The 22,179-nt window shown below is 44.0% G+C and overlaps 2 protein-coding genes across 2 annotated transcripts; one reads left to right on the top strand and one right to left on the bottom strand.

Moving 5' to 3' along the window:
- Window positions 1-169: 169 nt before the first annotated feature.
- Window positions 170-15,239, bottom strand: clspn (claspin). The gene is made up of 24 exons (XM_083767068.1): window positions 15,010-15,239; window positions 14,043-14,157; window positions 13,262-13,671; window positions 12,992-13,135; window positions 12,308-12,373; window positions 12,085-12,157; window positions 11,796-11,898; window positions 11,093-11,703; window positions 10,669-10,857; window positions 10,413-10,573; window positions 10,092-10,285; window positions 9,915-9,961; window positions 8,990-9,180; window positions 7,691-8,396; window positions 7,534-7,591; window positions 7,211-7,292; window positions 6,997-7,124; window positions 6,738-6,890; window positions 6,152-6,273; window positions 5,928-6,055; window positions 5,232-5,364; window positions 3,406-3,479; window positions 2,397-2,561; window positions 170-945 (listed from the first exon to the last, which is right to left on the bottom strand). Exons 1-24 carry the CDS (start codon window positions 15,034-15,036, stop codon window positions 820-822), a joined length of 4,206 nt encoding a protein of 1,401 aa, XP_083623194.1. The 5' UTR covers window positions 15,037-15,239; the 3' UTR covers window positions 170-819.
- Window positions 15,240-17,251: 2,012 nt separating this feature from the next.
- Window positions 17,252-20,752, top strand: LOC310856505 (DNA-directed RNA polymerase II subunit RPB2-like; the record flags this gene model as incomplete). Its single annotated transcript, XM_083761977.1, has 1 exon — window positions 17,252-20,752. One exon carries the CDS (start codon window positions 17,252-17,254, stop codon window positions 20,750-20,752), a length of 3,501 nt encoding a protein of 1,166 aa, XP_083618103.1.
- Between the last annotated feature and the right edge of the window lie 1,427 nt (window positions 20,753-22,179).

Here is a 22,179-nt window from a genome sequence, read left to right as displayed (position 1 = left end):
CTACTTCATGGCTTCATTTACACTATGATTTAAGAAGAATTTGACGTAAATGTAATAAAATACATTTTTATTTACAATGTAGAATAATTAAAACCAATCACATACAAAAAAATAATCTATTTCCCTCCAAAAAAGCAAACATTTAAAACCATAAAAACAAAATGGAAGCAAATTTATGAAACTAAATAAAATTAAGCCTGAATTTATGATTATTAACCTTAAAATTCAGACTTTATATATCAGAATTCTGAAATGTTTGTCACAAATGGAATGAATTTCCAGAACAAAACTCTGAATTCTAAGATGTAATTACAAGAAAAATACACAATTTGCGTTGAAAATGGCTTCCAACTAACGGTATGTACATGAATTTAAAAGGACATACACAAAGTAGTCCATTCAAGTAAACTGACATAATGCACTAGGCATTATTGATTGAGTCAGACACAAACTGAAGAGCCAACCATCCATCCATCAGACAAAGAGCACAAATTATTGAGTGTCCTTAAGTTTGCCCGTTAAGCATATCAAGCTTGTGTGAGTGACCGAAAACCCACACACAAAGATAGGTGCCGCAATATCCTGTGTGTGTTTTACTGGAATTGTAATAAATAGGTTAAACTTTGGACAAAACAGGACTTTCTGAGATATCAAGCAATCAGGCTGGAGTCTGGTATGAATCATTTCCGCACATATTGGAAAGGTTGAGGAGGGCTCAGTCAGTGGAAGGCTGCCACAAGCATGTTGTGATGTGAATGCTTGTGCCAACATTAGTGATTATCAACGAATGTCTCCGTCTTGCATTGTCGAGTCACCTTCTCAGTTCTCCAGGAAGCTGAATATACTCCGCAGGGGGCCTTGAGATGTCTGTCCTGTGGGGTTGTTTACCCTGCATGGTCTCTTAGCAGCAGGGTTCAGAGCATCAACTGGACCCCTCTTCTTCACCTGGGGTTCAAACACATGCTGAAATTATTCTAAGAAGGCAACTAATTCTGAGATTATTCTAGCAAAGCAAAAGTAAACTCGAACAATCAAAAGATGACAAAACGTTGTTGAATTGACTGCTTGTACAGACAGAAATGTGCAATGACCCTCACAAACAGAGCTGCATATCACAGTCATTTGAATTAATATGCTTGTCACATGTGGTTTCAAATTGTTAAGACAGAGTAAAGGATGCAATGATATCCAAAAAAAAAAAAGATTGTGAGAAATGTCTTAGAGTTTTTTTTATTAAATGTAATTTTTCTTCATGTTAAGACTTAAGAGTATGTTAATACAATAGAACATACAATTGGGGTTGGTTGTCGAGACATTTAGACCGTGACAAAGGTCATGTCTCAGCTAGACACAGGATCGAACACATTTGGCCCTTTTTCTGCCTTTATCGATAGGCAAAGGTTGTCGGGATTGGGAGTTGAATCCGCAACACGCCGTCAGGCTAAGATTGCCAGCTTAGGTGGCCGGACCTCTAGGCCAGCCCAGGCCTCTAAAACACAAATTGACGTGATGCTCAAGATTGCATTTATAACCAGAGCAACCAGGCAGGCTCCATTAGCTCAATGGGAAAAGGTTCAGCACTTGTGCTGGAAACCAGGTTCAAATCCAGGGGTAGAAAAGTAAAGTTACATAGTGTAGCTTTAAGAAAGATAAATTACATTCAGACAGGATTTAACTAAAGTTAATTCCTACAGTAAACTCCATAATCTGCAAGTTTCTATACATTTATTACACACAGAAACAGTTGACATGGAACTTTAACATATGACCCCCCCCCCCCCCCCCCCCAGTTCTGCTCAACCCTTACATCTTCACTCTGTATGGCTAGTATGAGTAATATGGGCTTTGGCTCCACCTAGTGACACAATATTAAAATGACACCACCTCTGACAAAGGTATGATGATATGACTAGCATGCAGGCCTGACACATGAAAGAATTCCAAGCTCTCATTCATGGTTTTATTTACAAATAAACGTAAAATAAATGTGTCCTGAATCTGAAGATAGCACAACATAGGCTTCTTAGTGAAATGTTCAAATAAATCGGAGTGTGTGCATCCTGTGGCTTCACTACATGTACACCTTTCTATATATATATACCCTGCCCGACTTTAACTTACAGCTACTCGCTTTAGTCTAATTTAGCTGAATTACATATTCAACTGAAAAACGTAACAAACCCCCCCCCCCCCCCCCCAAAATGTTGATATAGTTTTCTGTTGAAAATATGTGGATTTGGACAGCAGACAAATATCGTTAAAGCATACATTTGCATTAATGTCTAAAACTGTAGCCCTTGAAAACCACAACTGGGTTTTAACAACAGTGTTTGTGGTACAAACAATGCTGTGTTTAGTGGCCATTGTACCTGCATGTGAAACATAACCTCACTCACCTGTTTCTTAGGAGCGCCTGAGTCTGTGTCCTTCTCTGGAGATAGTGTTTGGAAGAGGAACCCGCGTGTGTTTCGTGGTGCTAGGGGGTTCCCCTCCGAGATGGACCCCAGCTTCAGCTTTTGGAGGACAGCACGAGGCTGATTCAGTAGCGAACCCCTCCTCACCTGGGAAATTGAGAGAGATTAACACATGTCGAAGAGAGCAGAGATCTCATCAAGACATCTTGAGAACTTTCAGAACAGCATGCCATCTGTAGCAGTGGCTGTTTCCCAAACACTTAAAGGGACACTTCACCCTTTTTGCAAAAGAATATATGTTAATGACGTTTAGAAGCTTTAGAACACTTTCCTGGAGATCTTTATGTGTGTAATATGTGGTTTTAGATATTTTAGATTGTAGCAGTGAGCCTGTTGTCTCTGATGTCATGGACACTGGGCTCACTTCCTTCCTGGACTACATGTTGTCTCAGTAAGACAGCTCTCCCCCTATCCACAAGTGCACAGTGCACCAAAGAATTATGGGAATTGTAGTCCAGGAAGGTAGTGAGACCAGTGTCCATGACATCAGAGACAACAGGCTCACTGCTACAATCTAAAATAACTAAAACCACATATTACACACATAAATACCCCCAGGAAAGTGATCTAAAGCTTCTAAACGTCATTAACATATATCTTTTTGCAAAAAGGGTGAAGTGTCCCTTTAAGCTCGAGAGGCCCAAAAGAGACATTTGATGTCTCCCAGCCAGGACCCAAATTACCGGTAATGAAAATGGCTCACCTACAAAATCACAATTTGATTTCTTTAGGAAGATGTTTTTAATATTTGTAAATCTTTTGAAATATAGTCATTATTTTAATGTAGTATAGGAAACAAAAGAAATACAATAAAATTGATATTTACTCACGACCCACTGTTTAGGGAAAAGTGCTGAACAAGCAAAACAAGCAGAGAAAAGCTTCGAAAACATATACTATAACACAACACACCCATTTGACAATGGCTTACCATTGTTTGCGAGGGTCTCTGGAATGGATTTACAATTGGTGCCGTCATCTCTGGTTGTGGTGGCACAGTGGGCTCTGTGTGGAAGAAATTAAAAAGGACATCAGAGCCATTCATGTAGTCTTAATCCAGGGGTATTCAATTAGATTAGGCCGGGGGCCACAACTGTAGAATGATTGTGTGTGGGGGGGGGCCGCACAGTGTGCGCACGAAGCACGAAAATGTGTGGGTTCTCAAAATGCTTTTTGTGCTCAAACACGAAGATTTATGTATATTTCCGCACAGTAATGAGCAGGATAATATGTCTATACAGGTATATGCCACCTTAGAATAGATGTAGTCCTAGACCTATTTGACAGTGCATAAACACACACACACACACACACACAGCTGTGGGCAGTTCAGAAACCCGTCCACGACCACCAGTGACATCATCGTTAGGCAGATTGTTTTTTAAACAAGATTTATTTACGTGAGAATAGTTTATCAGACTATAAAGATCAGATTACATAGAGCAGTGATTCCCAAAGTGGGGTTCGGGGTCCGGGGACCCCCAGGGTCCTTGAGGCAGTTCCAGGGGGTCCCCAGGGAAATGGTTTGGAACCAAATGGACCCTTATGGGTCTGTAACTCTGAGAGTGTACAAATGGAACCAAATGGACCCTAACAGGGTTTATTATTGTGAGAATGATGGCTTCCATTTTCGCATTGCAACTTTTCAGGACTAGAAAGCCTGCCGTTTCTATTAGCTTGTATTCCCCATTGATGATGTCACTGTTGGGTGGGTTTCTGAACTGCCCACAGCCCTCCTATGTGACACAGACCGAGTAGAACACCATACACCATACCTGTAACTTTTATTAGCCCTCTTATTATTATTATTATTATTATTTTTCAAAATTCTTCCAGGGCCGCCAATTGAATATCCCTACTTAATCCCTTAATGTGCTGGTGAAAACAGACACATTTTCTTGAAAACATCCTGAATGGGAACACATGCGCTTTCACTTCAACCTCCAATCCATGACCAGCTGCCTTGACCTGCTTCACTGCTAATGCATATTTTCTCCAGTACAGTAGATAAACTTAGCATAGCTGCGTTTCTCTGAGTGGGTGACACGCAAGGTGTTCTCAAGTGATGACCAACTGGGTGAAATTAATAGACAGCCAGGGACCAAGAAGGGCTGGGGACAGTACTGCAGTATGGCTGTATTCTTGAGATTTGCAGACAATCTTGCCAATATTAGCAAACAGAACTGTTATCTAGCTACCAGGTTCTTATCAAACATCACTGTAGCTAGCCAACAGGATAGTTAACAGTGTGTCCACACCGGTCTCTAGATCTGTTTTCAGGACTCAGTGTGTCAAATTGGCTGGCTCCACCTCTTTGGACGCACGTGAATCAACTGTCTGTGTCTTTGCTTCGAGTAGGCTCTCAACGACCAAACATATTTTGTCATTGATTCACATTCATAGAAAGTGATCCATTTCTCATTCAAAACAGTGCAGCACGGAATGATTATCCGCACACCATCAGTAAAAGCTAGTTTTAATTGACATGCACTGGAGCACACCAAGTATCAAATCCTCTAAACACTAAACAGTGTTTAGAGCGGCACTGCAGATTCATTAAATCTGCTCTGAGGAAGACTGAGGTCAAAACGTGTGACTGTCAATAAATAAAAATGTGTATCTTAATTATATTTATAGCTGAGCAGTGAGCACCCACTGCCCAAACACAAAAGCAGAGCTAGCGCACCTGCCTTATTTTCCTTAACTAAACCGTAGTGTACCTGGAAAAACAAACACAAGATGGTATGCCAGACTGACCTTTCCTCTGCAGAGTCTTGGCCGTTACTTTCTTGGCTAGCTTCATAAACTGGCTGTCGTCCTCTCCGATGTTCTCATCATCTGCGTCCTCGTCCAGGTCCTCCCCCTTCCTGGCTTTGGCTTTCTGTTCCGACTGAGACAGTGGGACACACAAACACAAGAATGACGACAACACCACCACCACCCGACAAACAATTATTTCTGCCATTCTTTTTTCTGGTATTTCTGCAATTAATGTTCTCAAACTAACTTAGCTAGGCAGTGTGGTGGACAAAGTACTCCACTGGTACAAGTGAAAGTCAGATTTGGGGCATGCCATGATGCCACATGGCTGTCTGCGCACATTGAGGTTCATTGAGGTATGAACTTCTCTTTGGCCATGTTGTTCAGTCCCAGAATGCACAATATGGGCAAAAGTTCATACCTCAATAGTTATGTCAAATATTGCAACAGCGATACAATGTACAATATTACTATGGGTTTACACTTATTTTCCATTTTTTAAGTGTAGCAACAGTGAAAACTAATCATCATTAATAAAAAAAAGAAGAAAAATACATTTTACAGGTCAATCACGCTCTTATTTAAAATGTTAAATCTGCTATTTAGTTTCAATAGCTCTGGCAGGATCCCTGTACGATATCATTGTGTGCATGGCCTACATACGATATGTATTTAACACAAACACAGCCTTACTTGTTCTCTGAACCACTGATCCCTCTCCATTCTCTCCTTCCTCCTCTGCACCTCAGCCGGGTCCACATGCCCTTCCTCCTCCTCCTCATCTTCCTCACCCATCCCACTCATCTCAAAGTCATCGTCTCCTGCCAAAGAAACACAAAGTTAGGTTGGCAGTTTAGGACAGCATAGTTTTAAACCAAGGCAGGGCTTTATTGTCGTGCAAAACAAGGTCTACATGCCCATGTTCTTCCAGCGGAAGCGGCGGGCTCGTCCAGGACCATCGGAGTGCAGGTCCCCGTCGGCCAGGAAGCGCTCCTGGTATAGCCTCAGGGCACGTTTATCATCATCCATCACCTGTTTCCTGTTGTACGGGTGAATTTGTTAGAGGTGCTCTGATCAGGTTTTTTTAGACCAATCCCGATCACGGATTGTTTTTCTCACGATCAGCCGATACCAATCTTGTGCGTAAGGGGAAAATTTGAATATTTCCAAAGTTATTACATGTCAGAAGCCATGTCAAAACTCTTCCTGTGTTTGTGGGGAGGAAGGGGAGAATGTTGAGGCCTGTCACAAAGATGCAAAATGAAAGCTTTGTCTCCGTATAGCCGGTCTACTTTGGTTGCACTGGGTCCCCATTGCCCCACCATCTCCAAAACCTCGTCATCACATCCCCAGAGATGGCAAGGCAGCGGGATGCCTCCTGGCCATTTGTGCCATACCGAGTGAGCAGAACTTTTTAGTTAGATCTTGTGGAAGTGTTAGTGTGTCATTTAAAAAGTAAAAACACTACTATTTATCAAATATAGTACGACAGCTGCTACTTACATGTGGATCTTGTTAACTTGGTCCTGCAGCTCTGCATCCGACGGAAGCAGCTCCAGCAGCTCCTCTTCCTCATATTCACTTCCTCCCTCATCCTCATCATCACTGCCACTGCCAGACAGCTCAGCCTCCGAGTCCAAGAATTCAGCCAGCCGCCTGAAGATGCAAAGAAGTATGTAAAATTTCAGAATGGCATCTACCATCTATGTATGTAAAACCTCAGCAAAAGAAACAAGCCAACCAGCAACTGTCCTGCACTTACATCTTCTTCTTCTTCTTTACAGGGCGAGTGTCAAAGACAGCCTCCAGCTCTTCTTCCTCAATCTCATCATCCTCATCCTCATCCTCTCCATCTTCTGCCTCTTCATCTTCTTTTTCATCTTCATTCTCCTACAAAAACACACAGGTTGAATGTCGCGCCGCTTAGATCGCCAAGACAAGACATACATGTTGTACACACAGTTCAAATGGCTTACCTGGTCACTCTCGCTGTCCAAGTCTGACAGAATTCTGAACTCACATTCATCCTCCTGCTCTTCCTCCTCAGGTTTCTTCCTACTGAAACAGTTGTTAAAACTACATTCACATTTCTGAGTGATATCTGTGGTTTTCATAGGTGGCATCAAATAAGTGATAAGCTAGCTCGTAGTAGGGATATTGTTTACATAACATCTCATGCAAGTCTAAGTTAGAGGTCATCAGTTGTCAGTAGTCTGCTCAACAGATTAAATATTTACATTTACAGTATATTATGGAACACAAGTACAGAATACTGCCAAATTCCTAGAACACTTTTTACCTGTCAACTGTTGAAGCCTTCTGAGCTGTACTTGAAACGGGCCGTGAGGGAGATGCATCTAAATGACAGAGGGGGTAGACAAAATTTAAATAATGTCTTCTTCTGCAACATATACAGTAAGGTGGAAAAAAGGTCAAATTGTGTTATGCCAGCATACCTGGACTAGGGAACTTTCCAGAGCAGAGCCCAAGCAGCTGGTCCATGCTCCGCATGTCTGTGCCGTCGTTCTTCGTCTCTCCAGCCTGTGTGGAGGAGGGGAACACCCCCGAGCACAGCCCCAGCAGCTCATCCTCCTGTGTGGAGCGGAGCTGCTTCCTCTCGCCCCCTGTCCCTCCAGCCTGTGTGGAGGAGGGGAACACCCCCGAGCACAGCCCCAGCAGCTCATCCTCCTGTGTGGAGCGGAGCTGTTTCCTCTCGCCCCCTGTCCCTCCAGCCTGTGTGGAGGAGGGGAACACCCCCGAGCACAGCCCCAGCAGCTCATCCTCCTGCGTGGAGCGGGGCTCTCCGACCCTCCCCGACACCTCCGCCTTACCCGTCCCGAAGACTCCCGAGCACAGGCCCAACAGCTCCCCCATGTTGCCGTCCATGGCGTTCTCGTCCATGTCGTCCAGAACCAACTGCCTCTTGTGCGAGCGGGGCGCTCCGGTGCGAGGCCCCACGTTGAGGAAGCCGTCTGCGTCCAGCAGCTGGGACTGGGTGTCATCTTCCAGGGAGAAGCGGCCCCGGGAGAAGCCTTCGAGGCTTGGGCCCGGCGCCGCACCACCCAGGGGGCCAGAGTCTGCGCCAGGTGAGGGTGGGGCATAAAGGTCCTGAGAGTCCTCCACTGGTAGAGATAGAGAGGCTTCAGACAGCTTACCTGAACTCTGATGGACACAGAGAGAGAAACACATCAATGTATTACACCCGTGTTGTGTTGTTCTAATTGGATGTATCTATTTGTATTACAATTATTGCGTTACTTATAACTACCGGTAAGTACTGTAGTGTACTTGAGTACAATCTTTTGATATTCTTTCCAATTTTCAGTACTTCTACTCCAGCAGGAGGCAAATATAGAGCATCGCAGTCCCGCACCGGCGAGCGGCACGGAAGAGATTTTCCCATAGACGTTTCAGAAAGTATTTATTTAAAGACCTTTAGCCAAATAGCCAATCTACAAGCTCACAATGTGTCGCGTATTGTGAGCTTGTAGATCTATTTTCAAAAAGATAAGAGAACACTTGAAAACTTGTGAAATGGGACATTCTGCATAACGAGTAGGCTACATTATGCTTGGGCATTTTAAGTACATTTTGACACAAATACTTTTGCGTTTTTACTCAAGTACATTTTGAATTCCGGACCTTTACTTGCAACAGTTTTTCTACATTGCAGTATTTTGATACAGTCACTTGGGTAAAAAAAATTGAGTACTTTTCCCACCACCGTTTAATCGGGGTATGTTTGAATTACTCACCTTAGAGGCAGAGCCAACGAGGAAGCTGGGTCTGAAGAAGCAGGGCGAGGGGGAGCGGAAGGCGTTGGCGCTAAACGCACCTCTTCCCGTGGAGCGCTGGTGACTGACAGGCTGGTAGGATGGGATCATAGAGCCCAGGAGCTCAAAGCTACCATTGTGGCTGTTGTCCTTTGTCAGGGAGTCTTCCTCCTCTATGAGAGAGAGAATGTATGACGTTTGTTTGACTCCATAAGTGTCTCCATAAAGGCTCATACATAGTCTGGATTTTCGGTGGTTAGGTGACCACCGAACTACAACATGACGTCACGAGCCGCGGTGAAGAGCAAACCACTGCCACCGCTCCAGCCCTTCTCTGTTTTTACTCACCACCGCTCAACGTTATTTCGCGGTGGTCAGCCCACCACCCAAAATCCAGACTATGAATAGGCCTTTACTAGTAGAAACTTTGTTAAATTCAAAGGAAAGTTGGCATGTGATAATGAAGCTCTTTAACTAACATAAGCCCTATGGCCCCTATATGCTGTATGTGGCAAGGGGCGGCCATAGCTGAGTCAGTAGATAAACGGAACAGAAGGTGCCTGGTTTGTGCCCCCAGCCTAAGTGTGCCTCAGCAACTGCTCCCTGTACCAATAGCTGTCACTGCTCCTAATAATGTGCAAATATGCAGTAACAAAAATACTATGTGGGGACCAAATTATTATTTCATCGTACCACAAATAGCAAAAATACAAGCATGCATTTTATATTTAAATGGATACAAAAAGATGAAATGTTTTTAATTTGCACAAAAGTATTACGCCAGTGTTAATGGTTAAATGAAACTGGAAAGAAAGTGGTGCCAGTTATTAGTACGATTTTCGTTCCATTATAGCCTTTAAGATACAACTTAGAACTTTATAGAGATATTACCAAAAAGATTACTCACCCGTCTTTGTCTCGCTGTCCTCGCCCGAGGTTCTTCTCACACCATCACTGGGAGCAGAAAACAAAACGTCAAATTGCAACAAGAGCTTCTTTATTCTTTTAGTTAAATCTCTACTTTAGCAGTATTCTGCTATTGTGTCAAAAAGTAAAATAAAGAGATGGAGACACAACCGCATACCCAGTGCGAGAGCAGGAGCTGCCAGCAAAAAGCAAGAGTGTTCCATCAGCATTGAGGTTGGGTGGAGGACAGCGTCCCTTCAGCCCAACAGGAGACGGGCTACAGATACTCTGGACCACACTGCCTCCGTCCTCATCTTCATCTTGCTCATCTCCTTCCTCACCATCGTCTCCTCCTAGCAGGTCATCCACACACTGGAGGAAGGGGACACGTGTAAGTGCAATGGGGATGCTGATAATGTAACAAAAGACTCTTGGAATGCGTCTATGGTCTGCCACATCTACAGTATAGAGGGGCGACCTAACAAACTGGCCATCTTACCTCCTCTCCCTCAGACTCATCTGTCATCTCCTCTTCCTCCTCTTCCTCACCACAGTCTTCGTTGTCTAAGCGATGAAGTTCTGCCTTACGAGCCCTTTCCCCCTGCCTCCGCAGAGCCATGGCCTGCTGAAGACGCTGCTTCAGACTCAGCAGCTTCACTCCTGACAAAGACAACGACCACAGGAAGGTTACAGTCAGCTGGGTGATTTCACGTACAATATATACATGTGCATGTGGCGCGTGTGCGATCCCATACCAGGCTTGGCAGCAGCAGGCTCGTCAGAATCCTCTTTGACAGTGACGGTAACAGACTCTTCACGCAACTCCTCCTGTCCAGAAGGGGTGCTGTCTTTCCGGATGATGCTCAGCTGCATTGTGCGCCCTCTCTGGGGTCTTTTCACAGGCTGAATGTGGCGAACGTACCGTTCCTGCAGGGCTTTCACTCCTGGGAGAACGAAGGAAACAACACTTAAATTACAAACCAAGGGACCTTGGTAGGCTGAAAGTAATTTATCTGTATATACATTTTGCCCCTGGGTGTGGTTACTAAGCAATTCATTCCTAAAAATAGAAAGTGAGTTTGTGCTCTGGAGGCAAGTGATTCAATAATCTCATTGTTGACTTCCTTTAGGCCATTACTAACCAACTGTGTTAAAAGACTAAATTGACTCTTGACTTACCAGGGTTGGGATCCAAGTGAACAAATTCTCCGTCATCAGCAGATAGTTTGGCAACAGGTGGAGGTTCCAGCCCCAGCTCTCTTAGCATAGCCAGTTTGTCCTTCTTAGGCTTGGAAGGGCCCTGTGCTGCAGGCTTTGAAGGGCCCTGTGCTGCAGGCTTTGCATTTGTTGGATCAACAGTGACTGTCTGGGGAGGAAGAGGCTGATCTAAAGCACCCTCTGCTTGAGTATCATTCACAGTCCCCATTTGGCTCAGTCCAGGTAGAGAAATAGCCATCTCCTCCTCACAGCCTGAAGAAGCTTTGACTTCTGCCCCATCTGCCGTCATAGACTCCTGGAGACTCTCCGACAGATAAAGCATTGGGCCGGATTCCTGTTCGGCATCCAGGCTTGCAGGCTGTTCTCCAACCTGGGTGTTGATTTCTTGCTGTGGGGAAGAGGTGGCAGCTGGCTGGGGTGGGGTCTGGATATGGGTGGAGGATAGATCCAGAGAGAGAGCAGCAGAGTCCTGCTCTACAGGTGGTTGTTGTGGCTCACTGGGTGGGTTGACACTGACAGGAGGTGGAGGAGTTGGAGTGGCATCCAGTATCCTGGCCTGATACTTGGCTGATCTGTCAGAAGTGAATGAATGAGGAATTAGCATGAAGGTTGCCGTTATCATTTCAAACCATAATATCTGCGCAAATACTGTGTATTCATTTACTTAAGAAGCGCCATGGAAGAGCCCTCTGGCCTGGTTCTCTTCTTAAAAAACTCATCAAGAGTTTTGGGTTTAGGGATGTAGTATGGCAGGCCAATCGTAGACTCTGCCAAGAAGCACAGTTACAGTATTAGACACGTGTCATACATACACATGTCATCCATACTGAACAATAAGAGATGTAATTTCTGAAATTAGCTTAACAATTAACGCCAATTGTGAAATTCATGGGTTAAAATATCAAAGGAAAGCATCATCAAAACAATCTGATAAAGATGCTCTGAAAACTGACCTCTGACCAGCCTCTGAGATTCACTATGGAGCTGCTTCATGGCTTCTTTACTGGCCCGGGCTGCCTTTCTCTCCTAAGTACATCACAGAACAATCCATGAGTCAACAACGTTAATGGAAGACAGTCAATAAGAACAACTGTCATGGGTTGCCAAGATAGGAGCATTTATGATAAATGTATAGTATTTCACAACTCAATCTTGTGGTCAATGTGCAGTCCATACCACACGCTCAGGTCTCTCCGTCGGCTCTTCACCTTCCTCTTCCTCATCCTCATCCATGTAATGCTCCTGGAGGAAGAGAAAACTATTTAATTCCTTAGTTGTTACTCTATTATAAATCCCACCACATTTATTATATCTTCGTTGTTATATTGTTAGCACAGTCTACTCTGTAAAGTATGTGACAGGAACATTTCACTGCACATATTTGATTGAATAACAAATAAAACCTCTTTGAATTTTGGAACTCAACCAGACTTCACAACCACAGTTTTACTGAGGGAAGTGAAAGACACTGTCTCACTGGTCAAAAGGACCCCAAAGCATGTAAATCAAACAAACATAAACAACCACCCCCACAGTTCATGGGGGGTGAAAGTTTGCTGCTCTTAGTCTGACCGACACTGTCACATAACTACCAGCAACATTTTGTTATCAGAAGCTTTATAAGTTGGTTTGTAATGTTATCAGAAGCTTTATAAGTTGGCTTGTAATGTGGCTTGCCTCATTGCCTCTGCTGTCGATGTATGAATGCAACACACATTGTACAGTGCTTCGGATAATGGAGTTCTAAATGCAGACGATTCATCTGATATTTCTGTGATAAACATCTCCTCACTGCCTAATGTGATTAACTTGAACAGTGGCATGCATACAACATGCTCCAGGCAAACCTTTTTTTTGTACCTTGTGTTTTTTGGCCTTCAGCTTGACAGAGGCTCTGATGGCATCCAGAGATTCCTCCTCTTCCTCCTCCAGACCAGTGTCAAACAGGTCTGTGTCACCTAGGAGACAGCCACTGTCGTTCATAGCCCGAGGATGAGGTGTGTCCTGCAAATAGGCAAATAAATAAATGGCTAAAATGTTACACTACGCACACACAGAAAGCCTGCACACATGTTTTTTGGCCTTAATTTGCCATTTGAAAACATTTGTTAATTTGCCATCTTTACAAACCTCACTCATCTCAGTGAATCGCTCGTTCTTCTTCTTCAGTTTCTCCACTGCTTTGCTACTCCTCTCCCTTTTCTCTTTGTGCCTTTGGCTTCTCTCCCTCTTCTTCGGTTTCACTTCTTCTTTCTCCACCTCTCCGCCTCTCTCTGGCTCACTCTCCTCGCTGTCGACAGGAGCGCGGGCTATCTTCCTGCTCTTCTGTGCTCCTTTCTTCTTCTTCAGCTGCTGCCCTTCGTCCTCGTCGTCCAACGCTCCCGTCTCCATCTCCTCCACACTGGACGCAGATAACTCCAGAGCTTCGGGCATGGCTGCGCCGGTCCCCTCAGCTGCCTCCTCTTCCTCGTCGCTGTCCTGGAGAGCCTTCAGACACCGAGGTTTCCTGTGAACCATGATGTCTTCTTCGTCGTCAGTGTCTGCAAACAAATTGAGGCATTAGAAACACTGACCATCCAAGAGAACCCACTATTTGTGTTTTAGGGTTTGTGTCTCTGTAGGAGTTTAGTCGTCTATAAGAGGATCGGTCCGTCTCTGTGTGTCCAGATTTCCGGAGCTTATCTCGCAATCCGCTTGACCAATCTGCATACAATTTTGTATGCACTCCGTCAAGCCGGTCACAAAAGTAGTAATGTTGTTTCTCGTTTTATACTCTAGTAATTAATGGGAGTCAACATTGTTGCTCTGATTGGGCTGACAAACTATATGGCCTGCAGTCTGCACTAAAGACATTGTTATTAACACTGCATGTTTTGGGTTTAGACAACTTTTTATTGTTGTGGCAATTCACCTGGATGGTCCTCTTTACTGTTGGTTGTCTCCATGACCATTTCCTCTGCAGGAGAGCCCATTCCGCTGTCTGAATCACTCCCTGCTGTCTGGACCACCGCTGGGAGCTCTTCTCCCTGGTCGAAGAAGACATCAAATTAAGATCACCCTCCTCCCACACAGCAAATGTCACTTATGAACATAACATTGGTATTTACTTATTGACTACTGCTGAGCAACTTGCCAAGCAATGAACTGCTAAATTTGATCATCCATAACATAGTAGGCCTCTCATCATTTGAGAATGCCTAGCAAGAACTGTATGCTTTCAGCAGTTTGTTATATTTGGCTACTACTACTACTACTAATACTGTAATGCAATAATCTATACAACTGTGCCTATAATGTTTTTACACTGTATGATATTGTACGGTCTGTCAAAATAACATCCAGTTCAAAGTAGTAGTAGCATTTACGTTTAGCTACAATACACATGCAATAACCGGGTTAATAGACATCCAATCCATAGTAGCCTACATTAAGTCATGTTAATGCTAATAATCGTTGCATTAAATTCTGCAATACCTAGTAGTTGTAAAACAACCAAACAGCTGCGAATTTGTGGCGCCTTGAAAAACCAAACAATGAAAACTACGAGGTGCAGCACAGAAGTTAGCTAGCAGTAGCTTGCTTACAGCCTTGTTTTTCCGCCTTTGTTCATCACTTCTCGAGTTCTCGTAAGCAATCCACTTCAGCAAAAGTGCTTCATTTTGCCATCAACGGTTTTTTAAAGCGATTTCCCAAAGTAAAAAACGATTCTATTCCCACAATGTGACCATAGGCCACCATCCAACTCAGCTGGCATGCTACACAAATAAAAACCTTGTAAACAAGGGGGTGAAACAAAAATTGAAAGTGTAAAAAGTACACACGTTTGTCGAATAGATCATTTAAAGTTACACGGTGCAAATCATCAAGCATTTCCTCACCTGTTGTTGAGACTGGACGAGGCTCATCTTTGTTTCTTTATGCTGTTTGTTTGTTTGTTTGTGTAGAGGAAAGCTTCGTCTAAACGGGAAGACAACGTTTACGTTTCACCAATCAATCATACCAGGCAAACACAAACGAATGCCTGTGCGGTAAATATAATTATTTTATGCTGTTAGGTCGCATTTGAAAGGTGGATGATTATTATCTGATCGTCTCTCCTTCTTCTTCCTCCCGCCTGATCTCTACACTGAATAGACTTTTTGAGCTTTCGCGCGGACGCGCGCCGTGACAGCTGGTGGAGCGTTTCCTCAGGCTTCCTCTGACGTTTCACTTTCCCACTGGCTAGTTGTTGGACAAAATTTAAACCCGCCCACGTTGAGTTGGTAGCGCTCGTTTTACAAACCTGGAACGCCTGGTTGAGCCTGCGGGGCGGACTGGCAGGGTTTGATAGGATACAAGCATTCAAGCAGGCCTCCCGCCCATCCCCACATTTCTACAGTCAAAAACAGACGCGTTGTAAACGAAGGAAGGAAGGAAGGAAGGAAGGAAGGAAGGAAGGAAGGAAGGAAGGAAGGAAGAAAGAAAGAAAGAAAGAAAGAAAGAAAGAAAGAAAGAAAGAAAGAAAGAAAGAAAGAAAGAAAGAAAGAAAGAAAGAAAGAAATCTTTATTCAATTTACTTGCATAAGTAAAACAAGCTAAACAAATAATACAACAATAATTTAAAATGCCTGTTAAAAGAGGTTTGAAAGAAAAATTATAATGTATATTGAATAATGTATATACACACAAAACAACAATATGTAATGTCAATGTTATATAAATATAAAATAGTTTAGCTGAGCCAATAACTATATATCAGTGCAGTGGTTCTCAACCAGTGGTCCGGGGACCACCAGTGGTCCAGGTGGTCCCCAGCTAAATGCAGAGTTGGTAACCATGGACCCTTGTGTAGGCTAGATCTTTAATTCTCGAGAGTGTAAAATGAAACCAAATGGACCCATAAGGCGTTTAATTTTACTCTCTCAAGAGTTAGGTTATTGTTAAACACCTGCATTACTTAATTTACAAAGTCTACACAATTAGAGAATGGAGAAGAAAAATCGAAGAAATTCTATAAATTAGAAGACAAATGTTTAAGAAGTAGTGAAAATAGCTTGTAGATCTGCTATTTTCACTAGTTTGGGTCCCAGGCAAACATGGAATCTCTCTTTTGGGTCACAGGTTAAAAGGTTTGGGAACCACTGCTCTAGGATGCCCTTCCAGTGGAGAAGTGCCCTCTAGGGCAGTGCATGGTTCTCAACCTATGAGAACCACCACAACCAAGTGAAGGGCACCCACTGTATTTAGTTTTTAATGTTTTTTGTGGCTTTCGCCTTTATTTTATATTTTTTATAGAGGGACAGACAGTAGGCTGAGATGGGGGGGGGGGTGACATGCAGTAAGGGCTGTCGGGATCGGGAGTCGAGCCCGCGCCACGCCCACGCTGCCAGACTTGGGCTACCGGCCAAGGTGCCTGGACCGCTGAGCCACGGCCCAGGCCCACCCACTGTATTTATATCGGCCACATGACCTCTTACGTAATCGTTTAGTGCTCAACAATTAAACATTAAAGCCCATAGACTTGATATGCAACACCGCTGCCACCAAAGTAGCCACGACCGGGAGGTGAACCCAGGACCAAACAAGCCGCGTTACCAGTCGGCTAAGGAGCCATGGCCCAATTGGCGAGTGTGCAACGCAGCCACCTATAGCCTGCCCTACACCATCAGACCGCCCGATTTCAAACTTGGTGCGTGTGTGGCAGTATATAGGCAATGGGTATTGCATAACCGTGTGCAGGGGGGCATCCCAACTCACATTGTTCCTGACTTATATCGTTCCCGAATAGCAATACCAAATTCAGGATCTGCCTGTGTAAATCGGCATTGTTGGTAATGGTTTGTGTATTGTGCGATGTCAGACCAGAAATTGACCTGCAGTCTATCTATATAAGTTGTTGGAAGTTGGAACTGGATTTAGATGTGCACTTAATCCGAGCACTACTTACAAACACATTAAGAGCTCTACAGATCAGCAGAACAATATAGCAATAGATTTATATGACTTACTGTAAACATTTTATTCAACATATTTTGAGATTACAGTGCAAGAACATCAGACAAAAGAACAAAATAAAAATTCATTAAACAAAAATAAAACGATTCACAGGAGGCAGGCAGTGATCAGCCTATGTGCAGTGCAATGGTTGGCCAGGATGATGAAGGTGATGATATTAACCCAGATCTGTGGCAGGAGGCCTGCTGGATTGTCATCAGCTCCTATTTTGATGAGAAAGGTTTGGTGAGTCAGCAGCTGGATTCATTTGATGAGTTCATTCAGATGTCAGTTCCGAGGATCGTAGAAGATGCTCCGCCCGTCATTCTGCAGGCGGAGGCCCAACACACCTCTGGAGAGGTGGAGGAACCGCCAAACTACCTGTTGAAGTTTGAACAGATCTATTTGTCCAAACCTACTCACTGGGAGAAGGATGGTGCGGCATCTCCCATGATGCCCAATGAAGCGCGACTGCGCAACCTCACATACTCTGCCCCACTGTACGTAGACATAACTAAAACCATCATTAAAAAAGGTGAAGAACAGATTCAAACGCAACACCCACAGACCTTCATCGGTAAAATACCCATCATGCTTCGCTCCACCTATTGCCTACTGAAGGACTTAAAAGACCGTGACCTCTGTGAGCTGAATGAGTGTCCATTAGACCCTGGAGGTTACTTCATTATCAACGGTTCAGAGAAGGTCCTGATTGCTCAGGAGAAGATGGCCACCAACACTGTGTATGTGTTTGCCAAGAAGGACAGTAAATATGCTTATACTGCAGAATGTCGCTCCTGTCTGGAGAACTCCTCCAGACCCACAAGCCCCATCTGGGTTAGCCAGATGGCCAGAGCGGCACAGAAGAAGTGTCCTAATATAGGCCAGAGGATTGTATCAACTCTGCCTTACATCAGACAGGAAGTTCCCATTATCATTGTGTTCCGAGCTCTGGGCTTTGTTGCGGACAGAGACATCCTGGAACACATAATCTATGACTTTGATGACCCAGAAATGATGGAATTGGTGAAACCCTCTCTGGATGAGGCCTTTGTAATCCAGTCACAGGAAGTGGCTCTGAACTTCATAGGGTCGAGAGGAGCCAAGCCTGGTGTTACAAAGGAGAGAAGAATTAAATATGCCAAAGAGGTTCTACAGAAGGAAATCCTGCCTCATGTTGGTGTCAGTGACTTATGTGAGACCAAGAAAGCTTATTTCCTTGGGTACATGGTACACAGACTCTTACTGGCTGCTCTTGGTAGACGAGAACTGGATGAAAGAGATCACTATGGCAACAAGAGGTTGGATCTGGCTGGACCTCTATTGGCATCCCTCTTTAGAGGGATGTTTAATAACCTGTTGAAGGAAATCAGGATTTATGCCCAGAAGTTCATTGACAAAGGAAGAGACTTCAACATGGAACTGGCCATCAAAACCAGAATAATCACTGATGGTTTGAAGTATTCTCTGGCTACTGGCAACTGGGGAGATAGCAAGAAAGCTCACCAAGCTAAAGCTGGAGTGTCCCAGGTGCTGAACCGGCTGACCTTTGCTTCCACCCTCTCCCACCTCCGTAGAGTCAACTCTCCTATCGGCAGAGACGGAAAACTTGCCAGACCACGTCAGCTCCACAACACTAAGTGGGGAATGGTGTGTCCAGCTGAGACACCTGAGGGCCATGCTGTAGGTCTGGTGAAGAACCTAGCACTCATGGCCTACATCTCAGTAGGCTCTCAGCCCTCTCCTATCTTGGAGTTTTTAGATACGTGGAGCATGGAGAACCTAGAAGCAATCTCACCTTCTGCTATCGCTGATGCAACTAAGATCTTTGTGAATGGATGTTGGGTTGGCATTCATAAAGACCCAGAACAGTTGATGAATGAGCTGAGAAATCTGAGAAGGACAAAGGGGGACATCATTGTGTCTGAGGTGTCTATGATAAGAGATATCAGAGAAAGGGAGATCAGGATCTATACAGATGCAGGGAGGATCTGTCGCCCCCTGCTGATTGTTGAAAAACAGAAATTGTTGCTGAAGACTCATCACATAGAAAAACTGAAAGAGAGAGACAGCAACAACTACAGTTGGCAGGATCTGGTGAACAGTGGTGTTGTGGAGTATATTGATACTCTAGAGGAAGAGACTGTGATGTTAGCAATGACCCCTAATAACCTACTGGAGAACGTTTACTGCTCCACATACACCCACTGTGAGATCCACCCATCCATGATCCTAGGAGTCTGCGCTTCCATTATACCCTTCCCTGACCATAATCAGTCTCCCAGGAACACATACCAGTCAGCTATGGGGAAACAGGCAATGGGGGTTTACATCACTAACTTCCATGTCCGTATGGACACTTTAGCCCATGTGCTGTATTACCCGCAAAAGCCCCTGGTCACCACTAGATCCATGGAGTACCTTCGCTTCAGAGAACTGCCTGCTGGTATAAACTCCGTTGTTGCCATCGCTTCATACACTGGTTACAACCAGGAAGACTCCATTATTATGAACCGTTCAGCTGTTGACAGAGGGTTCTTTAGGTCTGTGTTCTATCGGTGCTACAAGGAGCAGGAGTCAAAGAAAGGCGTTGATCAGGATGAGAACATTGAGAAACCCACCAAGGATACATGTCAGGGAATGAGACATGCCATCTACGATAAGCTAGATGATGATGGGTTGATAGCTCCGGGGGTCAGAGTCTCAGGAGATGATGTGGTCATTGGGAAGACAGTTACTCTGCCAGAGAACGATAATGAGCTGGACAGCACCAACTGCCGCTACACCAAGAGAGACTGTAGCACTTTCCTCCGAACCAGTGAGACCGGCATCGTAGATCAGGTCATGGTCACTCTCAACCAGCAGGGATACAAGTTCTGTAAGATCAGGGTTCGATCTGTTCGAATTCCTCAGATTGGAGACAAGTTTGCCAGTCGACACGGCCAAAAGGGAACTTGCGGAATACAGTATAGACAGGAGGACATGCCTTTTACATGTGAAGGAATCACTCCTGACATCATCATAAATCCCCATGCCATCCCATCTCGTATGACAGTTGGACATTTAATCGAGTGTCTGCAGGGAAAGGTGTCTGCTAATAAAGGGGAGATTGGCGATGCCACTCCATTTAACGATGCTGTTAATGTCCAGAAAATTTCTGACCTGCTGGATGCGTATGGATATCACGCGAGAGGTAACGAGGTTTTATATAATGGCTTTACTGGTCGTAAACTGGCGTCTCAGGTTTTCATTGGTCTCACATACTATCAACGTCTCAAACACATGGTGGAGGACAAGATCCACTCCAGAGCCAGAGGTCCCATCCAGATCCTCAACAGACAACCTATGGAGGGGAGATCACGTGATGGTGGTCTCCGGTTTGGTGAGATGGAGCGTGACTGTCAAATCGCACACGGTGCTGCTCAGTTCCTCAGAGAACGTCTGTTTGAAGCTTCAGATCCATATCAGGTGCATGTATGTAACCTGTGTGGGCTGATTGCCATTGCCAACACCAGGACACACACCTATGAATGTAGAGGGTGTCGCAACAAAACCCAGATTTCTCTTGTTCGGATGCCCTATGCCTGTAAACTTTTGTTCCAGGAGTTGATGTCAATGAGCATCGCTCCTCGAATGATGACCAGCTAGGACAACTTTAACCGGTTAACTGTCCTATAGTAGAACTTAATTATTGTGCACAATTTTCCATTATAGGCCTGCAAGGAAGTAAATCTTGTGTGTCTGTTTGGAGCTGATGTTACAAACCACTAGAGCGAACAACAACATATTTACAACTATTCACAATAGTTTTGTGTTTTGTGATAAGATATTGTACTTCTATCCAAGACTTGAAAGATTATTTTTTACACAATAGTTCCCCATTTTGCGATTTTCTTGGTGAGAATCAGTCCAAAAACAAAAAATCTTTGATCACATGAAAGTATTGTGTAAATGCATTTGGTCCACTGGCATATTGTTTATATTCTCCATGTTTGGCAACACACATTAAAGATAATTTATTGGGGTGTGGTCATAACGAGATATTTAGTACACTTAAATGTCCAAATAAAAAGTGTAATATTCCAAGTATTTACATATAATATTGCATTGAGGATGTATGCCTCCCAACCAGTTGCTCAAATATGACATGATGAAAAGGAAAATATGGCACTATATAATCTGGAAGTATAGAGGAATGGCAGTAATGTTGGGATGGAGCAGAAGGAAGACATATTCTTTATCAGGTTCAAAGACAATGGGTGAGAACAGAAGGTAGCCTACAGTATGAGAAGTAGGAGAGAGGAGGTCACCATAACATGTGTGATCATCATGTAATCCTGATTGGCATAGCTTTATATAAGAAATGGAAGTTAATGAAGGTCTTACTGGGCTGAAACCTTTCCCAAATTTGAGTCTTAAGTAAAAAATATGGCACAGACAAGTCCAGGATCCACATTGTTCTATAGAGCAAGTTTTCCTCATATTGGTTATGTGACAGAAACGTTACACGAAGCTCGACCAATTAATCGGGGTGGGTTGCCAATCAGGGACAAGTGTGGACACACAGATCATTTGTGCATTCTCCTCAGGCTTACAGATGATAGTAGTGGCCTTCCAGTTCTTTAGTCTCTCCGAACTGCCATTCGGCACCACGCCGGTTAGTCCGGCAGCCAGGGGTGTGGAGTGGGAAATGTGGTATATAGTTTTTTTTAATGGCCTAAAATATTGTCTACATACATTCATGAATCCACTTACTGTCGGTATTGAGCAATTTGTTTTGTAGGGGTTTATATGTGACCATACCATATAGGCTAACATATAGAGGGGATGCGCATGACATCATCATCATACCCGTTAGTTATGCGGGAATGCCTACTGAGTGGCAAAAAACAACTTTCTGGTCTTCACAACCCATACATACAAACAGAAAAGTCCTGTTTGATTGCATTAAATTACTTTAAACAACATTAAATCCACTTTGTCACTCACTTTGCCACTCGATCTGCCATTCACTTTATGCATGAGCATAAGGCAAGAAATGGCAACATTTAATTATGCTGTAAGTAGCATGTGAC

This window comes from Protomyctophum parallelum (assembly GCF_964188405.1).
Source record: "Protomyctophum parallelum genome assembly, chromosome: 1".
Lineage (NCBI taxonomy): Eukaryota > Metazoa > Chordata > Actinopteri > Myctophiformes > Myctophidae > Protomyctophum > Protomyctophum parallelum.
The sequence above is the reverse complement of the archived record's forward strand: the minus strand, read 5'-3'. Positions and strand labels throughout refer to the sequence as shown.

Bases quoted from the DNA above. Each gene is read 5' to 3' on its own strand.
- clspn (XM_083767068.1), bottom strand. From the start codon at position 15,036: ATGAGCCTCGTCCAGTCTCAACAACAG. The intron at 12,374-12,991 runs GTACAAAAAAAA...CTCTTCCTCCAG, and splicing joins TGAAGGCCAAAAAACACAAG to GAGCATTACATGGATGAGGA. The intron at 10,574-10,668 runs GTATGGGATCGC...TGTCTTTGTCAG, and splicing joins GCCTGCTGCTGCCAAGCCTG to GAGTGAAGCTGCTGAGTCTG.